Source organism: Microplitis mediator, chromosome 1, assembly GCF_029852145.1.
Source record: "Microplitis mediator isolate UGA2020A chromosome 1, iyMicMedi2.1, whole genome shotgun sequence".
In the NCBI taxonomy this organism is placed as follows: Eukaryota; Metazoa; Arthropoda; class Insecta; order Hymenoptera; family Braconidae; genus Microplitis; species Microplitis mediator.
In genome coordinates, this window is record NC_079969.1 from 24,705,313 (window position 1) to 24,721,613 (window position 16,301).

The 16,301-nt window shown below is 27.6% G+C and overlaps 1 protein-coding gene across 7 annotated transcripts in view; it reads left to right on the forward strand.

Moving 5' to 3' along the window:
- Positions 1 to 16,301, forward strand: part of LOC130677979 (uncharacterized) — a 39,476-nt gene that overhangs the window by 1,050 nt on the left and 22,125 nt on the right. Inside the window, exon 1 of one of the 7 annotated variants that reach the window (XM_057484948.1) lies at positions 5,033 to 5,515. The exons of 1 other annotated variant lie outside the window; for it this stretch is intronic. In XM_057484948.1, the coding sequence (XP_057340931.1) occupies positions 5,065 to 5,515 (451 nt within the window). In that variant the 5' untranslated portion in view covers positions 5,033 to 5,064. Of the gene's footprint in view, positions 1 to 5,032; positions 5,516 to 9,196; positions 9,802 to 16,301 lie in introns of those variants that run through there. 5 more of the 7 variants (XM_057484933.1, XM_057484925.1, XM_057484939.1 and 2 more) reach the window with 5 other exon arrangements.

The window sequence follows — 16,301 nt, forward strand, 5'->3', positions numbered from 1 at the left end:
GAGAAATTTGTTGATGAGTGTGAATGTAGCAGACATGAAACAGTTTATAAATTTCGAATAAATAAATAAATTAAATTTTTAAAAATGCGCGTACTGATTTTTGAATTATCTAAGTGTCCATTTTTTAATTTTCCCTCTTTACATTTTGTTTATAAATTCAAAAATTTTAAAAATTGTCAAATGTCAGCCAAATTCATGCTCATAATTTATGGGCATTTACTAAGAGTGTGAATGTAGCAGACATGAGACAGTTTATAAATTTTGAATAAATAAATTAATTTAATTTAAAAAAATGCGCGTACTGATTTTTGAATTATCTAAGTGCGCATTTCATAATTTTCCCTCTTTACATTTTGTTTATCAATTCAAAAATTTAAAAAATTGTCAAATGTCAGCCAAATTTACGCTCATAATTTATGAACATTTACTAAGAGTGTGGATGTAGCAGACATGAGACAGTTTATAAATTTTGAATACATAAATAAATTAAATTTTAAAAAATGCGCGTACTGATTTTTGAATTATCTAAGTGTCCATTTTTAAATTTTCGCTCTTTACATTTTGTTTATAAATTCAAAAATTTAAAAAATTATCAAATGTCAGCCAAATTCACGCTCATAATTTATGAACATTTACTAAGAGTGTGAATGTAGCAGACATCTGACAATTATAATTTTAAAATAAATTAACAAAATGTATATCGAATAAAAATACAAAAATTCACATTCACAGAATTTAAAAATCGGTATATGCATTTTTTTTATTTAATCTTTTTAATTGTCTAGTTCTTTTAATTAGAATTTAAAATTTTTCTTCAGCTGGTACATTCACACTCATACATTTACTGTATAATTTTTAATTGACATTTGAAGTATTCTAGAAATATATATATATATATATATATATATATATATATATATATATATATATATATATATATATATATTTATTAAAGTCACAATTAATGATGATTGAAAATAGTGAAAAAAAAAGACGACTGACAAACCGTAAACTTCATATTTCCATTCTATAATTAATTTTCATTTTATTTTCCCGCGTATTCGTTCTTCAATTACATACGTACAATTGATTGCAATCATATTAAAATTCAATTAACTTCGAATTAAAATAATAGCTAAAAAAACCATTAAACTGAAAACGTCAAATGTCTATTGGATAATTTTGTCATTCTCAATTACACGGTATACTGTTTTAAATCGTTAAATATTGACAATAATTGACATAATCATCCCTATATTATTATTGTTATTAACTTCCCTCTGCATAATAGTGGGAAAAAAGTATATAAGTGAGCAAACTCGGAAATTACTCGGAATCAGAAATTATTAAATGTAGCAGGGTACGAACCCTATCCGGTAACGCGTACAACGGTTTTTAACTTTTCATAAGTAATTAAAGTACATGACATACATAGTAAAACTTCAGTAACTTTAATTCAAAAAGGAGTAGATTGTTATTTCAAACTTCAACATTTCTTTTTAAATCTCAAAATACTTCTAGTATTGATTAAAACGAGACAAAATTTAAGTTTTGGCTTCTTCTATAGTTTTCAAATTACTTGCAGTAGTTTCAGTTGTACTGTTACATATATATAAATATATTAAGTAATTAATTTGTTTTAATAAATATAGACAATTCAAGACTAGAAAAAAAAAATAAAATTATAAAATAATTTTTTACAAGTGAAAATAAGTTTGTTAAAGTTAGTACGGATATTTAATAAATGTCTAGCATCGTATGGCACAAAATTGTTGATCTATATATATATATATATATATATATATATGTATATATATATAGCATGGGTGCGCTCACGTGTAGTGTATATGCGCAGTAGATATGCCGGTCTTATATGCCATCTATATGCTGCAAATACATACAACTATATATATATATATATATATACTATGTATACGTGGCCACTGCCTGGGAGGTTATATACTATATATGTACTAATTATATATATATATATGTACATCTATGTACATATAGTACATAATATACAAGAGGCTTATGTGCACATACTGTAGAATATAAAAAGTATGTACACCACTACGAAGAGAATAGTGATGTAACAAAAAGCGTACATAGCCGAAGATATACGGAATAAACCGAATGTATTTTATTTCTCATTTAGAACGCGTGTGCCGCGCCGGCGTTATGTTGGTCGTAAACGTTTCAAATAACTAAGACGCCATTTTTAATTTTATGGAAAGCGTTATTAATTAATAATTGCCCATATAAAATGACAGTTACAAATATGTATTAACCTAAATACATATTAATTAAATTAAATATCTTAATATTTAATATCATATATTGTATAGAGCAGCAGGATTTGCAAAAATATATGGCCTCGAAAAACTACCGTGACCTTCAGCCCCCGACCTTATTTACCGCGTGGGAGAAAGCGCGGTTATTATCATTATTATTTTATATACATATGAATATACATATATATTATTGTATTTTTACGTAACAGAGATAAGTCTATTTGCTTAATTTTATTTATACTTGTAAATATTTTCCCGATAGTGAAGTACGGGCGGATCGTTAATAGTTGGTCAATAGAGTGCGCTGCGAGCGCTCAATTGAAGTAGAGAACATCCGGTTAGCAGCCATCTTGTTATTACATTTTCCCTTCTTCGTTTTTTTATGTTTCCCCCACTCTTGAGATTTATATCGGAGTACATATGTACAGATGTTGTACATAGGCTGGTATATAGATATATATTTAAGCTTGGTCCCCTTCCTTCTCTGACCCCGCGCAGTATGCCCTCAAACGAAAACTACGCCGTAACTTGGCATAGCAACAGCGTTAATAATGAAGCTTTCTATAAATAGATGGCTCACGATGCGGCGTTGCCAGACCTACTGGTCCCCAGTGCTGATGTGAAACTCTAAAGTCCAAGGACATTAGGGACGCCATCAAGTCCGGCAACGTCGCACTATCTGCGTCTTAAAATCTATTTTCACATACAATGTACAAATATTTAACTTTAAATATTGTTTTTTTTGTTGTATTTTGACAATTGTCATTTGAATTTGAATTTATAATTTGAAATGACAACAACAATAGTACTCTAGTTATCATTGAATTTAATTATGGATGAAAATTTGCAATTAATTTTTAAACGAGGCATAAGTTAAATAATTGATGATAAATTACTTTAGGGGTTAAAAAACAATTAATTATTAAATGTAATATATATTTTTGAAAAGCGTAGGTGTTTTTCATATCTATAATTGTGTGCGTTAGGGAGCAACGTTGCGAAGCGAGAGTAGGCGTGCCCCGACGCGGACGCGATCTGGCAACACCGCCACCGTAAATCATGATTAAAATAATAAGTGTATTATATATGTATATACATTTACAGATGTATTTATATGTAGATATCTTGGATATGTATGTGAGAGTTGTATATACCGCGGTATATAGGTTTGTACATAGGCCCGTGGTATAGATGATGGGGGCTGCGCAAAAGTACCAGTTGAGCTCAGCTGTAGTTAGCGACTGGCTGGGTTCTGCGCATCTTTAATTCCCCCACTAGTACTTGTATATAGCCCCCTCTTTTCTGTTTAATCCAGAGGCTTTCCAGGCACTGAGTCGCGGTGTAAAGGGGGGAATCACCTGAAACTATCCTATATACCTTCCATGCGTTTGCCAATCTTGGCACTTTGCCTGAAAGAGCATATCGACCGTACAACGTTGTCATATCACTACGGATCTTGTGCCTGGTCCTAAGCACTCTTTCAATAGTATGTACTCATTCCTGAGTCCGTGTCATGTGATGTTACATTTGTACCTACCCTCCCTTATTACTTTCATATATTTTATATATATATATATTTTATTAAACTTTTTTTTTTCATTGTCATAAAGAAAGTTTGCAAATTACTCAACGTTCGTCGACCTTTTTTATGCTACAATGATTTTTTTACTGTCATTATTATTATTATTATTATTATTATTATTATTATTATTATTATTATTATTATTAAATTTTTTCTTTATCTAGAAAAATCTGTTGAATTTATATTAAGTTGAGAACGTATATTGGATTTTCTCTATTTAGATTAGTTAATTAAATTTTCTGTTAACGTTTTATGTAATAGACTTTATTTTAATTAAAATTTTTTCATTATTTGAATTTTTTATAACACAATTCATTCTACCCCGTATTTTTTAAATTTTTTGTTACAAATATTTGTAGCCTATATTCAACAATATAATTTTTTGTAGGGGTAAAATATTGTGTATAAAATAAGAAATATATTTTTTAAATTTCCCGGTCAATGAAATTTAAATTTGAATTTAAATTTAAATTTAAAAAATAACTTGTTAAGGATCAGGATATTTAAAAATTTCTCCACCACTATACAAAATAAAATAATTTTACTGGTTTTATATACATGACTACAATATACTAGGGGTAAAATCGTCCAACTACAACCAATAGCCTACATTTTGGTAGTTCTCAGTAACGTCGTCGTGTCGGCATTTTCTGCGCGCGTCAAATCCTACTATTTTTTAATTATTATTAAAAGACAACAATCGGTATGTGATTATTTAACAATTAATAATATAAACATTACCGTCATAAACAATTACTGGGATCTATTTCGTGTGTTAAATTTTCTGAGCAATTTTATCAGTTGTCAAAATAGTTTTTTTTTATTTTTCGTGCTCTATGAGCATTGAGGTTAGGTTAAAAGGCGTTTGTTTCTTCCATTTTTAAATAACGTTTTTACAAACAATGGTTACCATAATATGCTATAATTATTGATTACTAACATCAATATTAAATATAACATTAAATTTAAAGTCCAGTAATAATGTTGAACAATTTCATTTTTTTTTACGCTATAATTTGAATTTGTTATTTATTTATTAGTCTAAATTATTTTATTTAAAAAATGGTGAATAATTGTGTTGATTAGTTGATTTAAATAGAAGTTAAATAATATATGAAGTTTTTATTTGTGATATATTGATCTGACATTTATGTGAATAATTTGAATATTTATAAACAATTAAATATAATGCCACGTAAAAAAACGAATCTTAGTTCAACAAAAGCTCGTGCACGCAGAAAAAAACTTTACATGGAACGAAAAAGAAAAGAATTAGATGAGACACTTAAAAATCATAATGAAAGTATTGATATTGGAAATTTAGATGAAGTAGGAAATGATAATAATGATAAAATAATGGATGTAAATAATTTAAATATTGATAATAATATTAATGATGATAACGATGATGATGATGATGAGGATGATAATGATGATGATAACAATGTTATTGTTAATGAAACGTGTAGTATTAATAACAACAATAATAATAATAATAATAATAATAGTAATAATAATAATAATAATAATAATAATAATAATAATAATGATAAACTATTCAGCACTGAAGATATTGAAATAGTTAGCATTGTAGGATCTTCCAATCAAGAATCATCTCAAAGCAAAGCATCAGCAGGAGGTAATCGATACTTTGTGCTTTGGACATTTTTTTTATTATCATTTGTTATTTTGTTGTGTTTGAATTAATAGTTTTTTATTTTTTTTCATTGCTATACACTGAAAAATTAGCTGAGTAAATCCGGAGTGAATGATTTTTTATTTAATTCCTTCGGAGTAAAATTTACTCCGAAGGGGGGTAAATTTTGATATCAAAACTCAAATCGTAGTGGATGTGGATTTAAATATCCAGATCACTCCGAAATCACTCAATTAAAAAAAACAAAGTCCTTATTTACTCCGTATGTTGAGTGATTTTTTAAAAACTCCGAGTGATGGAGTGAATGGATTTAAATTAAATCTCTAATCACTCCTAATTTTTTACAGTGTAATATTTTTTTGAAAGTAGTTATTGGTTTGTTTTAATTTTGTTTATGTGACAAGCCACAAAACAATATTATTTTATTTTCATTTGCTTACATTTCTTTTTTTTAAATACTAGTATTTTTTAAATTAAACAAATTCTTATAAATATGTTTGAACTTTTCAAAGTTAAACAATTTTTCTATAATTTGAATTTGAATATTTAAATTGGCTTGTTTATTAATAGTTGCAGTCAATAGTTTACATCTGTCTTTTAAATACACATAATAATTACAATTGGTAATTAATAAATTATTAAAACGTTCAAGTTAATTATTATTATTTGTCAGTTTAGGTTTTTTTTTCTGTACAAATTCCGATAATTTGAAAGTCAATGAGGTTATTGACTTTCATTTATTGAGAACTAAAACATTTGTATAATTCAAAATCATTTACTATATCATCTACTTAAGATTCTTGCTATTGAATATTTTCTAATGTACAAATTATTGAGATGTTCATTATATTTTATATATATTTATTAATATTTTATTAGTGATTATTAATTAAGTATTTAATTACTGGTGTTACAGATTTGAAATTAAAGTCAAAGATTACATTTAAATATTTAGAGACATTGAATTTGAATAATATATGAATTTTCCTTTATGAATTACAAATTAAATCTAAAAATTCAAATGTATGATTAAAATTTTTTACATTTTTAATTGATACCGTTATATGTTAATTACTATCAGATTTATTATCTCATGATAGGTAAAAATTCTTCAAATTTTATAAATTATTTATTACTTCAATTATTATATTGAGAACTTTTGACTCAATAACTATATTTATTGGTTCCAACTATAAGTTAATTGTAGATCTTTGAATGGTTAATAAATTCTATAAGTTTTTTTACTGAAATTTATAAAAAAATAAACCTTTGATAATAATATTTGTAGTAAAGATCAAATAGTTCAATTTTCAAGTTAATTGAGGGTTTTTTAAAGTTTATCTTGGATTTGTGGGATGAAGATTAAAGTTGGTGATTATAATTCGATAGATAAAGATTAAAGTACTTGATCTTATTTTAAAAAACCAGTAAACCATCGCTTAGTTTTATCATTTTTCAAATATTTTCTATATCAATATGTCTGTTATTTTGAGGCAACGTTTGTTGGCTTTTACCTGAAATTATTTAATCTAGAAAAAATCTTTACCGAGGGAAGATGCTTAAATTTAATTTTTAAAGGTCTTTTAATATATAATAACTATTAGTTTTACCTGTATTAAATATATAATCGTGGATTATATAGTTTAATAATTTTTGAAAATTACTTATTTAAATTCAAGCTTTATGAGTTAAAACATGGTGGCCACATTTCTGGAAAGCCTGGAAATGTTGGAGTTATAAATATACTGGAAAAATCAGGGAAAAGTCAGGGAGTTTCGACACAAAGCTGGAAAAATTTTTACTTTCTTTTCTTTGACTGAAAAAATCCGATAAATTTTTTTTTCTGTCAAAACTGTTCAAAAAGTGGCGCGGCGCGAATGCAATTGTAATATCATCTTGAAAAAAAATTAGTAGAAATTGATTCCAATAGCGAAAAAACGAAGCAGTTATAATTAAAAAGGCTGTTAGAAAAAAAAAGTCTTAGTAGGAATCAATCGTCAGGATCTTCAAGTTATTAACATGTATATTGACAAGTTAAAAAACCAAAAACATTAAAAGTATACACAAGTATTGAACTAATAAGTTTCACTATATTTATTATTCGCGCACTTGATTAATATTTTATTAATATTCTATAAAACGTTCTTATTTATGAAATTTATTCTAGGGAAAATGAAAAATTTATTTATATTTTATTATAGAGTAAGTTATATAAAAACAGATTTAAAATAAAAAATAAAAAATGATTCATTTAATAAATAAAAAAAACCTATGAACATTGACAAATAATAAATTAAAGTTTCATTTAACGACAATGATTGATTATTTATTGAACTGACTGATAGCATTTTATTTTGAATTAAATAAATATTTCCAATGATTCAATATTACTACATATGGTCAGGGAATTTTTAAATTATTTGACTGGAATACCTGGAAAAGTCAGGGAATTTCAGTTTAAAAAATCTGTGGTCACCACGTTAAAGTTTATGAACTATTTTTACATATTTAATGTTTCAATTCTAAAATTTTAACGTGTGAGGTTTTAATTAATAATATTACAAGCATGGTTTTCCAGACATTGCCATATAAATAAGTTATATCATATTAGGGTGACATGTTATGTAATAATATATTATACAATTTATATAGTATAATAGTATAGCTCTGGTCGTACTTATAAGTGCATTAAAATATAACTTCGTTACATTAAATTATGAGCGATATATTGTTAGATTTAAATAATAATTACACTTTTATTCATTTATTAAACCGCATCCAGTAATTAGATTTTTGTAATTCATTCCTAATAAATATTCGAGTTAATCGATTCAATTCGCCCATTATTTTTAAAGTAAAAAATTTAATTGACTGTTTGAATAATTTATTATCTTACATTTTAAATATGTAGTAACTCCGAAAAATTTTTAATTTCGGAGGTAAAAAGAAATATGTCACCGCGATATGTTAATAATTTATAATTCACCAAGTACCTGAAGGAGCTGACCTCCTTTAGATCTAAATTTATTAAATCTTTCAAATTAATTATTAACTATTTCCTGTATTAAATTTTCTAACGTTTTCGAGTTTTTGACATCTTAATTAAATATTTACTACAAAGATCCGATAATCAATGTCTCTCGTAAACTTTTTAATGATTTTCTTTAATGAGCTTTATATTAAAGAAAAAAAAAACTTTTTTTTATAAATAAAGTTCACAAACCTCCGAGATTCACGTCAGGGTTCTCGGACAAGTACGAAAGCGTGACTGGCATACTCGTGATTTTTATCGTATTTCTTTGAGCGCCAAATAATAATTAACAGTAATAGTCGTTTCATCTAATAATAGTAACATAATTAGTCTGTAGATATATGCAATATCAATAATTTAGTCTATCAACAAATTAAAACTTAAAAAAACCCAATCAAACTTCAACTTCAATAAAGAAAAAGATATTTTTTGTTATCTGGTTTAAAATTATAAATAAACAAACCGATTGCTCAATAGTTTAAAAAAATAATAATAAAAATAAGTTAATTATTGAAAATTGTTGATGGTGGCGCGACAGTTTCTCGCGGGTTTGTCGCTGGTGATCCCCAAGTACCTCAGTAGCGTCAGCAAGCGGCCAGACATTCAGTCACGGTCGGTACCGCGAGAAAACGCGATTCATATATATATATATATATATACATCAGTATGTATCTGCGGGTATATATATTTATATAGATATATAGTTTAGTATAGTAAAGAGTAAAGTTAAATCATGGACAGCAGCAGTAGCTGAGGTGGAGCTGGCGACGAGTCGTCGACTCCACTCGCTCAGCGCCTCTACCTCTACTATACAACTTTCTTCCATTTTTCATTTATCCGTAGTCTCTTGTATGTGGATCTTTAACTTTAAAATGTGAACCTAACCAGGTTTGAATCCTCGGGGATTCTGGGCAGGCCGATCCGTCGTACGGAATCGTGCACTGTCTACTTTTTTAAAAACCACTCTAAAATAATAGTACATTTTTTTTTTTATCAACTTCTACAATACAGTAAAGTGACCAGTACTGTAAAGTGTCCACAGGATTAATATTGTGCCGAAAAATTTTTGGAGTTTAACTTTTCTTTACATTACACCTTTTAATAGTTTTTTCTACTGTATTGTGTAAAAAAAACTGTGTTTGAACGACGTGTTTACCACGAGACTGTCGGTGCCGTACGATGTCTATGCACGAGTGGACGGGTGCGTAAACGTCAGTGCATTATCATGTGATAATGTGTACGTAATAATATGATTTAAGTGTTAAAATAGTTTAGTTTAATAATTTAATCCCTTTATTACATATGCGCACTCGTGGGTAATTAACGTCTGATCCGATGCGGCTTTTACTACTTTATATTTTTAAAATTACATATGTAATATTCCGCTCAAAATAGAAATTTACACTAATACTTGTTTATTATTTTATAAATAATCACTTGTAGTTTGACGCCATTTTTTTTTTTAACCAATATTGCATCGCTTGTCGATAGATTATTGATTCGTCTGGACGTTTCATACTAGGTGGTCGAATTGAAATGTATTTCATATATATATAATATATATATATATACATTTTTTTTTTGTTAATTGTCACTCGTTTGTGTTTAAGTTAAATATTCAAATGACGGATTACTTGCGCACATGAGCACGTTGGTTAGAACAGTGTTTGCAAAATGAAGGTTAAAAGTTTAATTAAGATGTTAATTTGTGTTATTGTTGATTGGATGATTGTTGCTTAGTTTAAAAATAACAAATTGTATTGTTTTGTTTTTTCGGAGTAAACATTTATCGAAGGGTAGTTTTGTCGGAAAGCGAAATGCGGTTTATTTATTTACGTTATATGACGGTTGTAAATTTATGTGTAAATTTATCAAGGCATATAAACAGCCTAAGAATTATCTGTAGCCTTCTATAGCTGATAGGTCCTTGGCCTCTTAGGCAATTCTGACGTCACGGTCATCAAGTGTAAAGGATGTTTTTTTTAAATGACATTAGTTATGTTTATTTATCTGACTCGGATGAATAGTAATTGAATTCACTAACATAAGTTTGATGTTTTTTTTTAAAGATTTATCATTTTTTTTATGACCGTTTATCTTAATTTTTTGTTTGCGATCTTTAGAATGTGATATTAATTAGCAAACTAGAAAGGTAATGATAAAAAAACCAAGAGGATTTGATAGTTTGGAGTAAAAAATAGTGGCTTTAGTTTTTGCTTGGTATAGTTTGTTATTTACTGATGGTTATAGAGGTCAGCTAGACAGAGAGTATGGAATGTCTAGTGTTTCATGTTCTCCACTTCACTTTGTTAGTGTACATGGAAGTTCTTCGATGTTAGCATTCGCATTTTATTATTTAATATTTTTTTATGTGGGGTAGGAGGGTAGCAGAGAAAAATTCAATTTTTGATATTTTACAAGGTCTGTAAAAAGTGTGGGCTATTTTCAAAAAATAAAAATAGAGTTCAATTTTAAAAGCTCGTGTAAAGTTAAGTGTTTATGCATTTTTTTAAAATTGAGTTTACGATCGGTTGTGCGATAAAATTGTTGTAAAAAACTCTGGTGTTAGGGTTTGGTACTACTATGGCCATTAGATGACTTAATTTAATTTTGCTTACAACAGTTTGTTTGTATCTTTGTATTTACGATTCAAGTCTTTAAGCAGTTTAACTTTTAGATAAAGAACTAACTCTAAATTTTTAAGCTTTGAATAATACAAGAGGTAATGATTAGATTCATTTTGGTTTCCGGTTTTAAGTTAAGGTGGATTCACAACTTGTGGAATAAGACACACTTGTATTTAAACTCGAATAATGTTTAATTATAATTAACTTTTTACTATACACAAAAAAAAAGGATTTCTTGGCGCAAAAAAAATTTTGCTTAAAAGAATGAAAACAAAAATTTTCTTAGGACTAGAGATAATTTCTTAGCTTAAAAAAATTTTTTCTTACTTTAATAAAATTCTTTGTAACCCCTAGAAAATTTTTGTTTTCATTTCATAATACGAAAAATTTCTTAGGTCAAGTAAAAATTTTTGTTGGAGCGAGAAAAAATTTTTTGAGGTCAGAAATCCTTTTTTTCTGTGTAGGAAACTGTACAGTTATAAAAATCGAGTCAGAGTATTGAGACTACATGAGCCTACATGGGGATTTTCAATTATTTTTATCGATAAATAAATGAAAATAATCAATTGAGTCAACATTCCGATTCTTTGTTGTTTTTAAAAATAAATAATTTTCTCTGTATTTTTTGCCATGACCATTAATTAAGAGGGTGTTCTAGTTTAAAATTATTAAGAAACTAATTTTCGACTTTTTTTTGTACATCTTCTAGGAGCTATTTTTCATTTAATCCGAAGTAACGACATTTGTAGAGCATAAAAAGATAACTATTGTTCATAAAAGAACTTAATTTTCCTTCTTCATTAATTAATCAATTAGTTAACATTCAAATTGTAGTGATTGCTAATGAAGTTTTACTTCAAAGTTATCTTAAGTTAATTAAAAAGGAATGAAGTTGACTCATTGCGGGTTTTAGATTTTATTGTTTTTACCTTTGCAAGGTACAGACTGATAATTACAGATTTATAAATTCAATATAATTTTCGTACATGACGATCTAAGTAAATTAGCTTAAACCTACATTAGTATTGTTTATCGAAATTTCTTGTTTGTAATAACAATCGTGGTGGCACTGATCGTTTATCGTACCTTCAAGCTATTTAGAGTTCGTATTGGCAAAAAATTTCCGACGAGTCAAAAAAAATTTCAATTTACTGTAAAGATAACTGTCAACTCCTAAGAAGCACAGAGTAATTTCGCGCGCCCAAAATTTTAACCGTTATTCAATATATTCTACGCGATTCAATGAATTCACTCATGAGCAAATTTATAGTTTATAAGAAGTATGGCTGAAATTTTGGTAATTTCAGTAGCAGATAATCTTGATTAGTATTGACTATTTGAGGTATGCTTTATTCCTTCTAGAAGCTTGAACAAAATTTTTGCTATTGCTCATACGAAAAAAATATATATCCGGATATATCCCGGATGTATCCCGGCCAATCTGCATATAAACGACATATATAAAAATGTATGTCTCATATATGCAGATTGGCCCGGATATATCCGGATATATATTTTTTTCGTATGGGTGCTGACAATAGAAAGAAAGAATTTAGGAAGTACTTTTAGTAATTACATTCAGTCGTAGGTGAGAAAAGGGTGTAAATTTTGTAATTATTACAACACTATGAAGTTAATTTGAAAAGTGTAAGCTTTACTCGTACTCGTTGCTTATATAATTAACAGTAGTCTCTATTGTCTTTTTAGTTAGGGGTATTTATACCTGAGGTAAAGGTTTTTATACGAGACCAATTTCACAAATTTTGAAGCACTAGTAATATAATAAATTTATTTTACTAAATTTAGCGAGTATTGAATTTTGTGGCCCGATCTTGAGCCTCGACCTTTTCTGCTTTATTGTTGTGTACAGAAAAGGTTGATACAAAGGCGAAACTTGTAAATGACAGATGTTTAAGTAAGGGATGGTCAAGCGTTCAGGTTAAAAAGGATCATAGATTAGGCTGGAATGCACAGAATTTACGATTTTTGAAACATAATTCAGATTTTAGAATGTTAGTGGCATATATTGGAATATTATAATTTTTCAATGTATATGCGTAGATAATAAAAATTTCTTAGATAATTGAAATGAAATTTTTGAAAATATGATCGAGTGAATTCAGTAAAACTATATAGTAGTCCAGGAAAAAGCTTGGGATTTTTTCCCACCATTGTTCTTTCTCTCTCTATTATAATATTCTGAAAAAGATGTTCTGCGCATGCGCAAATCCAAATATTGTGGTAAAGGAGGAATAATTACGGTAGGGGAAAATCCCAAACTTTCTATGGGACATCTATACGACAAGTAATTCTCTTGAAAAAATATTTTCCGATAAGCTAGGGTATAATAATTGCCTATATTTATTTTTATGAAGATTATTTAATGTATCCATGAGTAATCGAAAAGAAATTACTTTTTTAAAAGCAATTATGAGTGGCGTCTAATTGCTCATCAGGTATTTTTAGTAACTATAGATTAGTTCAACTATTGTTTTTATTACACGGAAAAAAATTGTATTTCTAACCACAATATTGTAGTAAAACATTTGTAGTAGCGAATACTCCAATACATATGTAGTAAAGTACTACATAAATAGTACTGTCGTTACTATACGTGTGGTTGAGGTTACTCAAAGTTGGAGTTGGCATTTCTTTACTCCAACTTTTAGTAACCTCAACTATAGTTGCTGTTGTAGCAACTACAATTTTATTCCGTGTAGTGCCGTAGAAACTAAGTTCCAGTAGATGTCTCTGCCGTATCGTTCTGTAATTGTTTGGATACACGATGAATATCTTTGACACAAAGGCTCTCCACAAAATAGTTTAAATATTAGTTCAAGTAAAAGTTCAATTTACGATAAGTATTTTCAGAATTGACCAACTGATAGATCTAATTAATTAGACAGCTAATTTGTTGCTAGAAAAATTTAAGTTCTTAGATATTTCGGTATGTTTGATATTTAAACTTTTCGCAGCCATTTTGTCGAGCGGTGTGCACGTTTGTTCATTTTTTTATGAGTATAAAGTAAAACTCTAAGAGACACAAAATCTTATGTCTATTTCATTCTTTGAGTATTCGTTTCGTGTCCTAATATAAAGCTATAGAATATAATAACGATACTCCAGTTTTTTGATAATTATCAAAAGATCCAACCTTTCCCAGGTGGAAATTTTTCGAACTTTTCTCTGAGAAACTTTGAAAAAGTCTTCAGAACTTTAGGACTGAGTTTTTCAGAGAAAAATTCCGAAACATTTCCACTAGGGTTGGTTTCATTTTTTATAGTTTCTGTAACACCCAGCTCAGTCGGTAGCTGCCTCGTGATTGCAAAATATTAAAAAATGTCTGAAATTTGGATTTTAAATAAATGAATATAAAATAGATGTCACATTAAAATTTGAAAACGATTTACTGCAGCAATTAAGAGATAATTGCAGTTAAAAATGATACTTTTTGCACATACAGTATAGGAGAAATGTGGGAAAATGACATACTTTTATTCTTTTTGCATTGGAGGAATATTACTATCTTTATGAAAAACTAATACCTGTTAGAAATATGTCTTCAGGATAACTAAAAAAAATGGAAATTATTTACCACGTAGTTTAGATGAATAGTTAAAAGTAATAACACATTTAGGCGTTTATTTTTAGTGGAGGGGATACTGAAATATTTACGTAGAAACGATGTGGCAATGTTGTAACAGAAATAATGATGGATCTAAAAAAAAAGGCGCGAGAATTCAAAACAATCTAAAATATAAAGTTTTAAAGATTCATTTTTTATTATATCATTAAATTTTTTATTCTCACGATGAGCTTTTATCACCTTTAACTTTTTGCCAAGCATCGGTTACGGTCTCCCATAATTATTTTTCATTTTTGAATATAAATAACAACGAAAACACTGAGGTGTTTACGAGAGAGTACTCTGATTAAAAACTAAAATTGAAAAGTATTACAAATGATGAAATTTTAATTCTTTTCAATACTTCTGAATACTTTCGATACTTTTCAATTCCTTCTCTTATGGAGCTTTAACATTGTAGATCGTTTTCAATTCTTTTTTATAACCTGAGTAGGGAAATACATATGCGACGTTGTCAAATCTTTACAGAGACAAATGTTTTATTGTATTTGTGTATTAGCAGGGAGTCTGGTATATGGTGGGGACAACTGAATCGATCGCAGCGCTCGATGTGGGCACAATTTCGTTAAATCATGCTCTTGTGGAAAATAAACATGTGAATATTAAGTTTAAAAATAGTTTATAATAGTTATTGTGTCATTAATGTTTGCCTTTGCTCATCGTTTAAAGTTAAAACAATATTTTATAATTTACTGATTCAAATCCGGTTTGGATAATGATTTTTATCATTGCCTAAAAATAATTTTTTAAAAAAACATTATAAGTTAATACTTTCTTAGTTACGATTCATAAGCAAATTATCATGAATTACAATAAAATTATTTACTAGAATTTTGTTAAAAAACATGAGTGTGAATGTAGCAGACATCAAACAAATTTAAAATTGTTAATAAATCGAGTAAATAATTAATAAAATTAAATTTTTAAAAAATCCGCATTTAAAAAATTTTGAAATTAATGAGTGTATTTTTTATAAATATTATTTTTTTAATTATTTACTTTATTTATTTATCGTTTTAAATTTGTCTGATGTCTGCTACATTCACACTCGTTAAAAAACGCAAATTACTATTCTACTATTTTTTAAACTTTTATTATTGTAGTTGTCATTTATTATTTGTTTTGATTTTATCGGTTAACCTTATTCTATTCTAAAATAATAGTATTTATTATTTATTAAAATTTTTTATCCTTAGTTTCTTTATCGAAATATATTCAATTTAATTTTTTCTATCAAAAATACAATTGCACTTTTTTATTTATATCATTATCAATTTTTGTATTTTGATTTTATAACAAATTTTTATTTTTTACACTGATTTTATGTATCTATCATAATTCTCGAGCATGATTTTTTGTAACCATCAGATGTCGTTTTCGTCGCGCTCCCTGCCAATACATACAGAGGATATTTTAGTGTACGAGGTACTATCCAGTTAAAAAAGTTGGGCCCACAATCTTAGT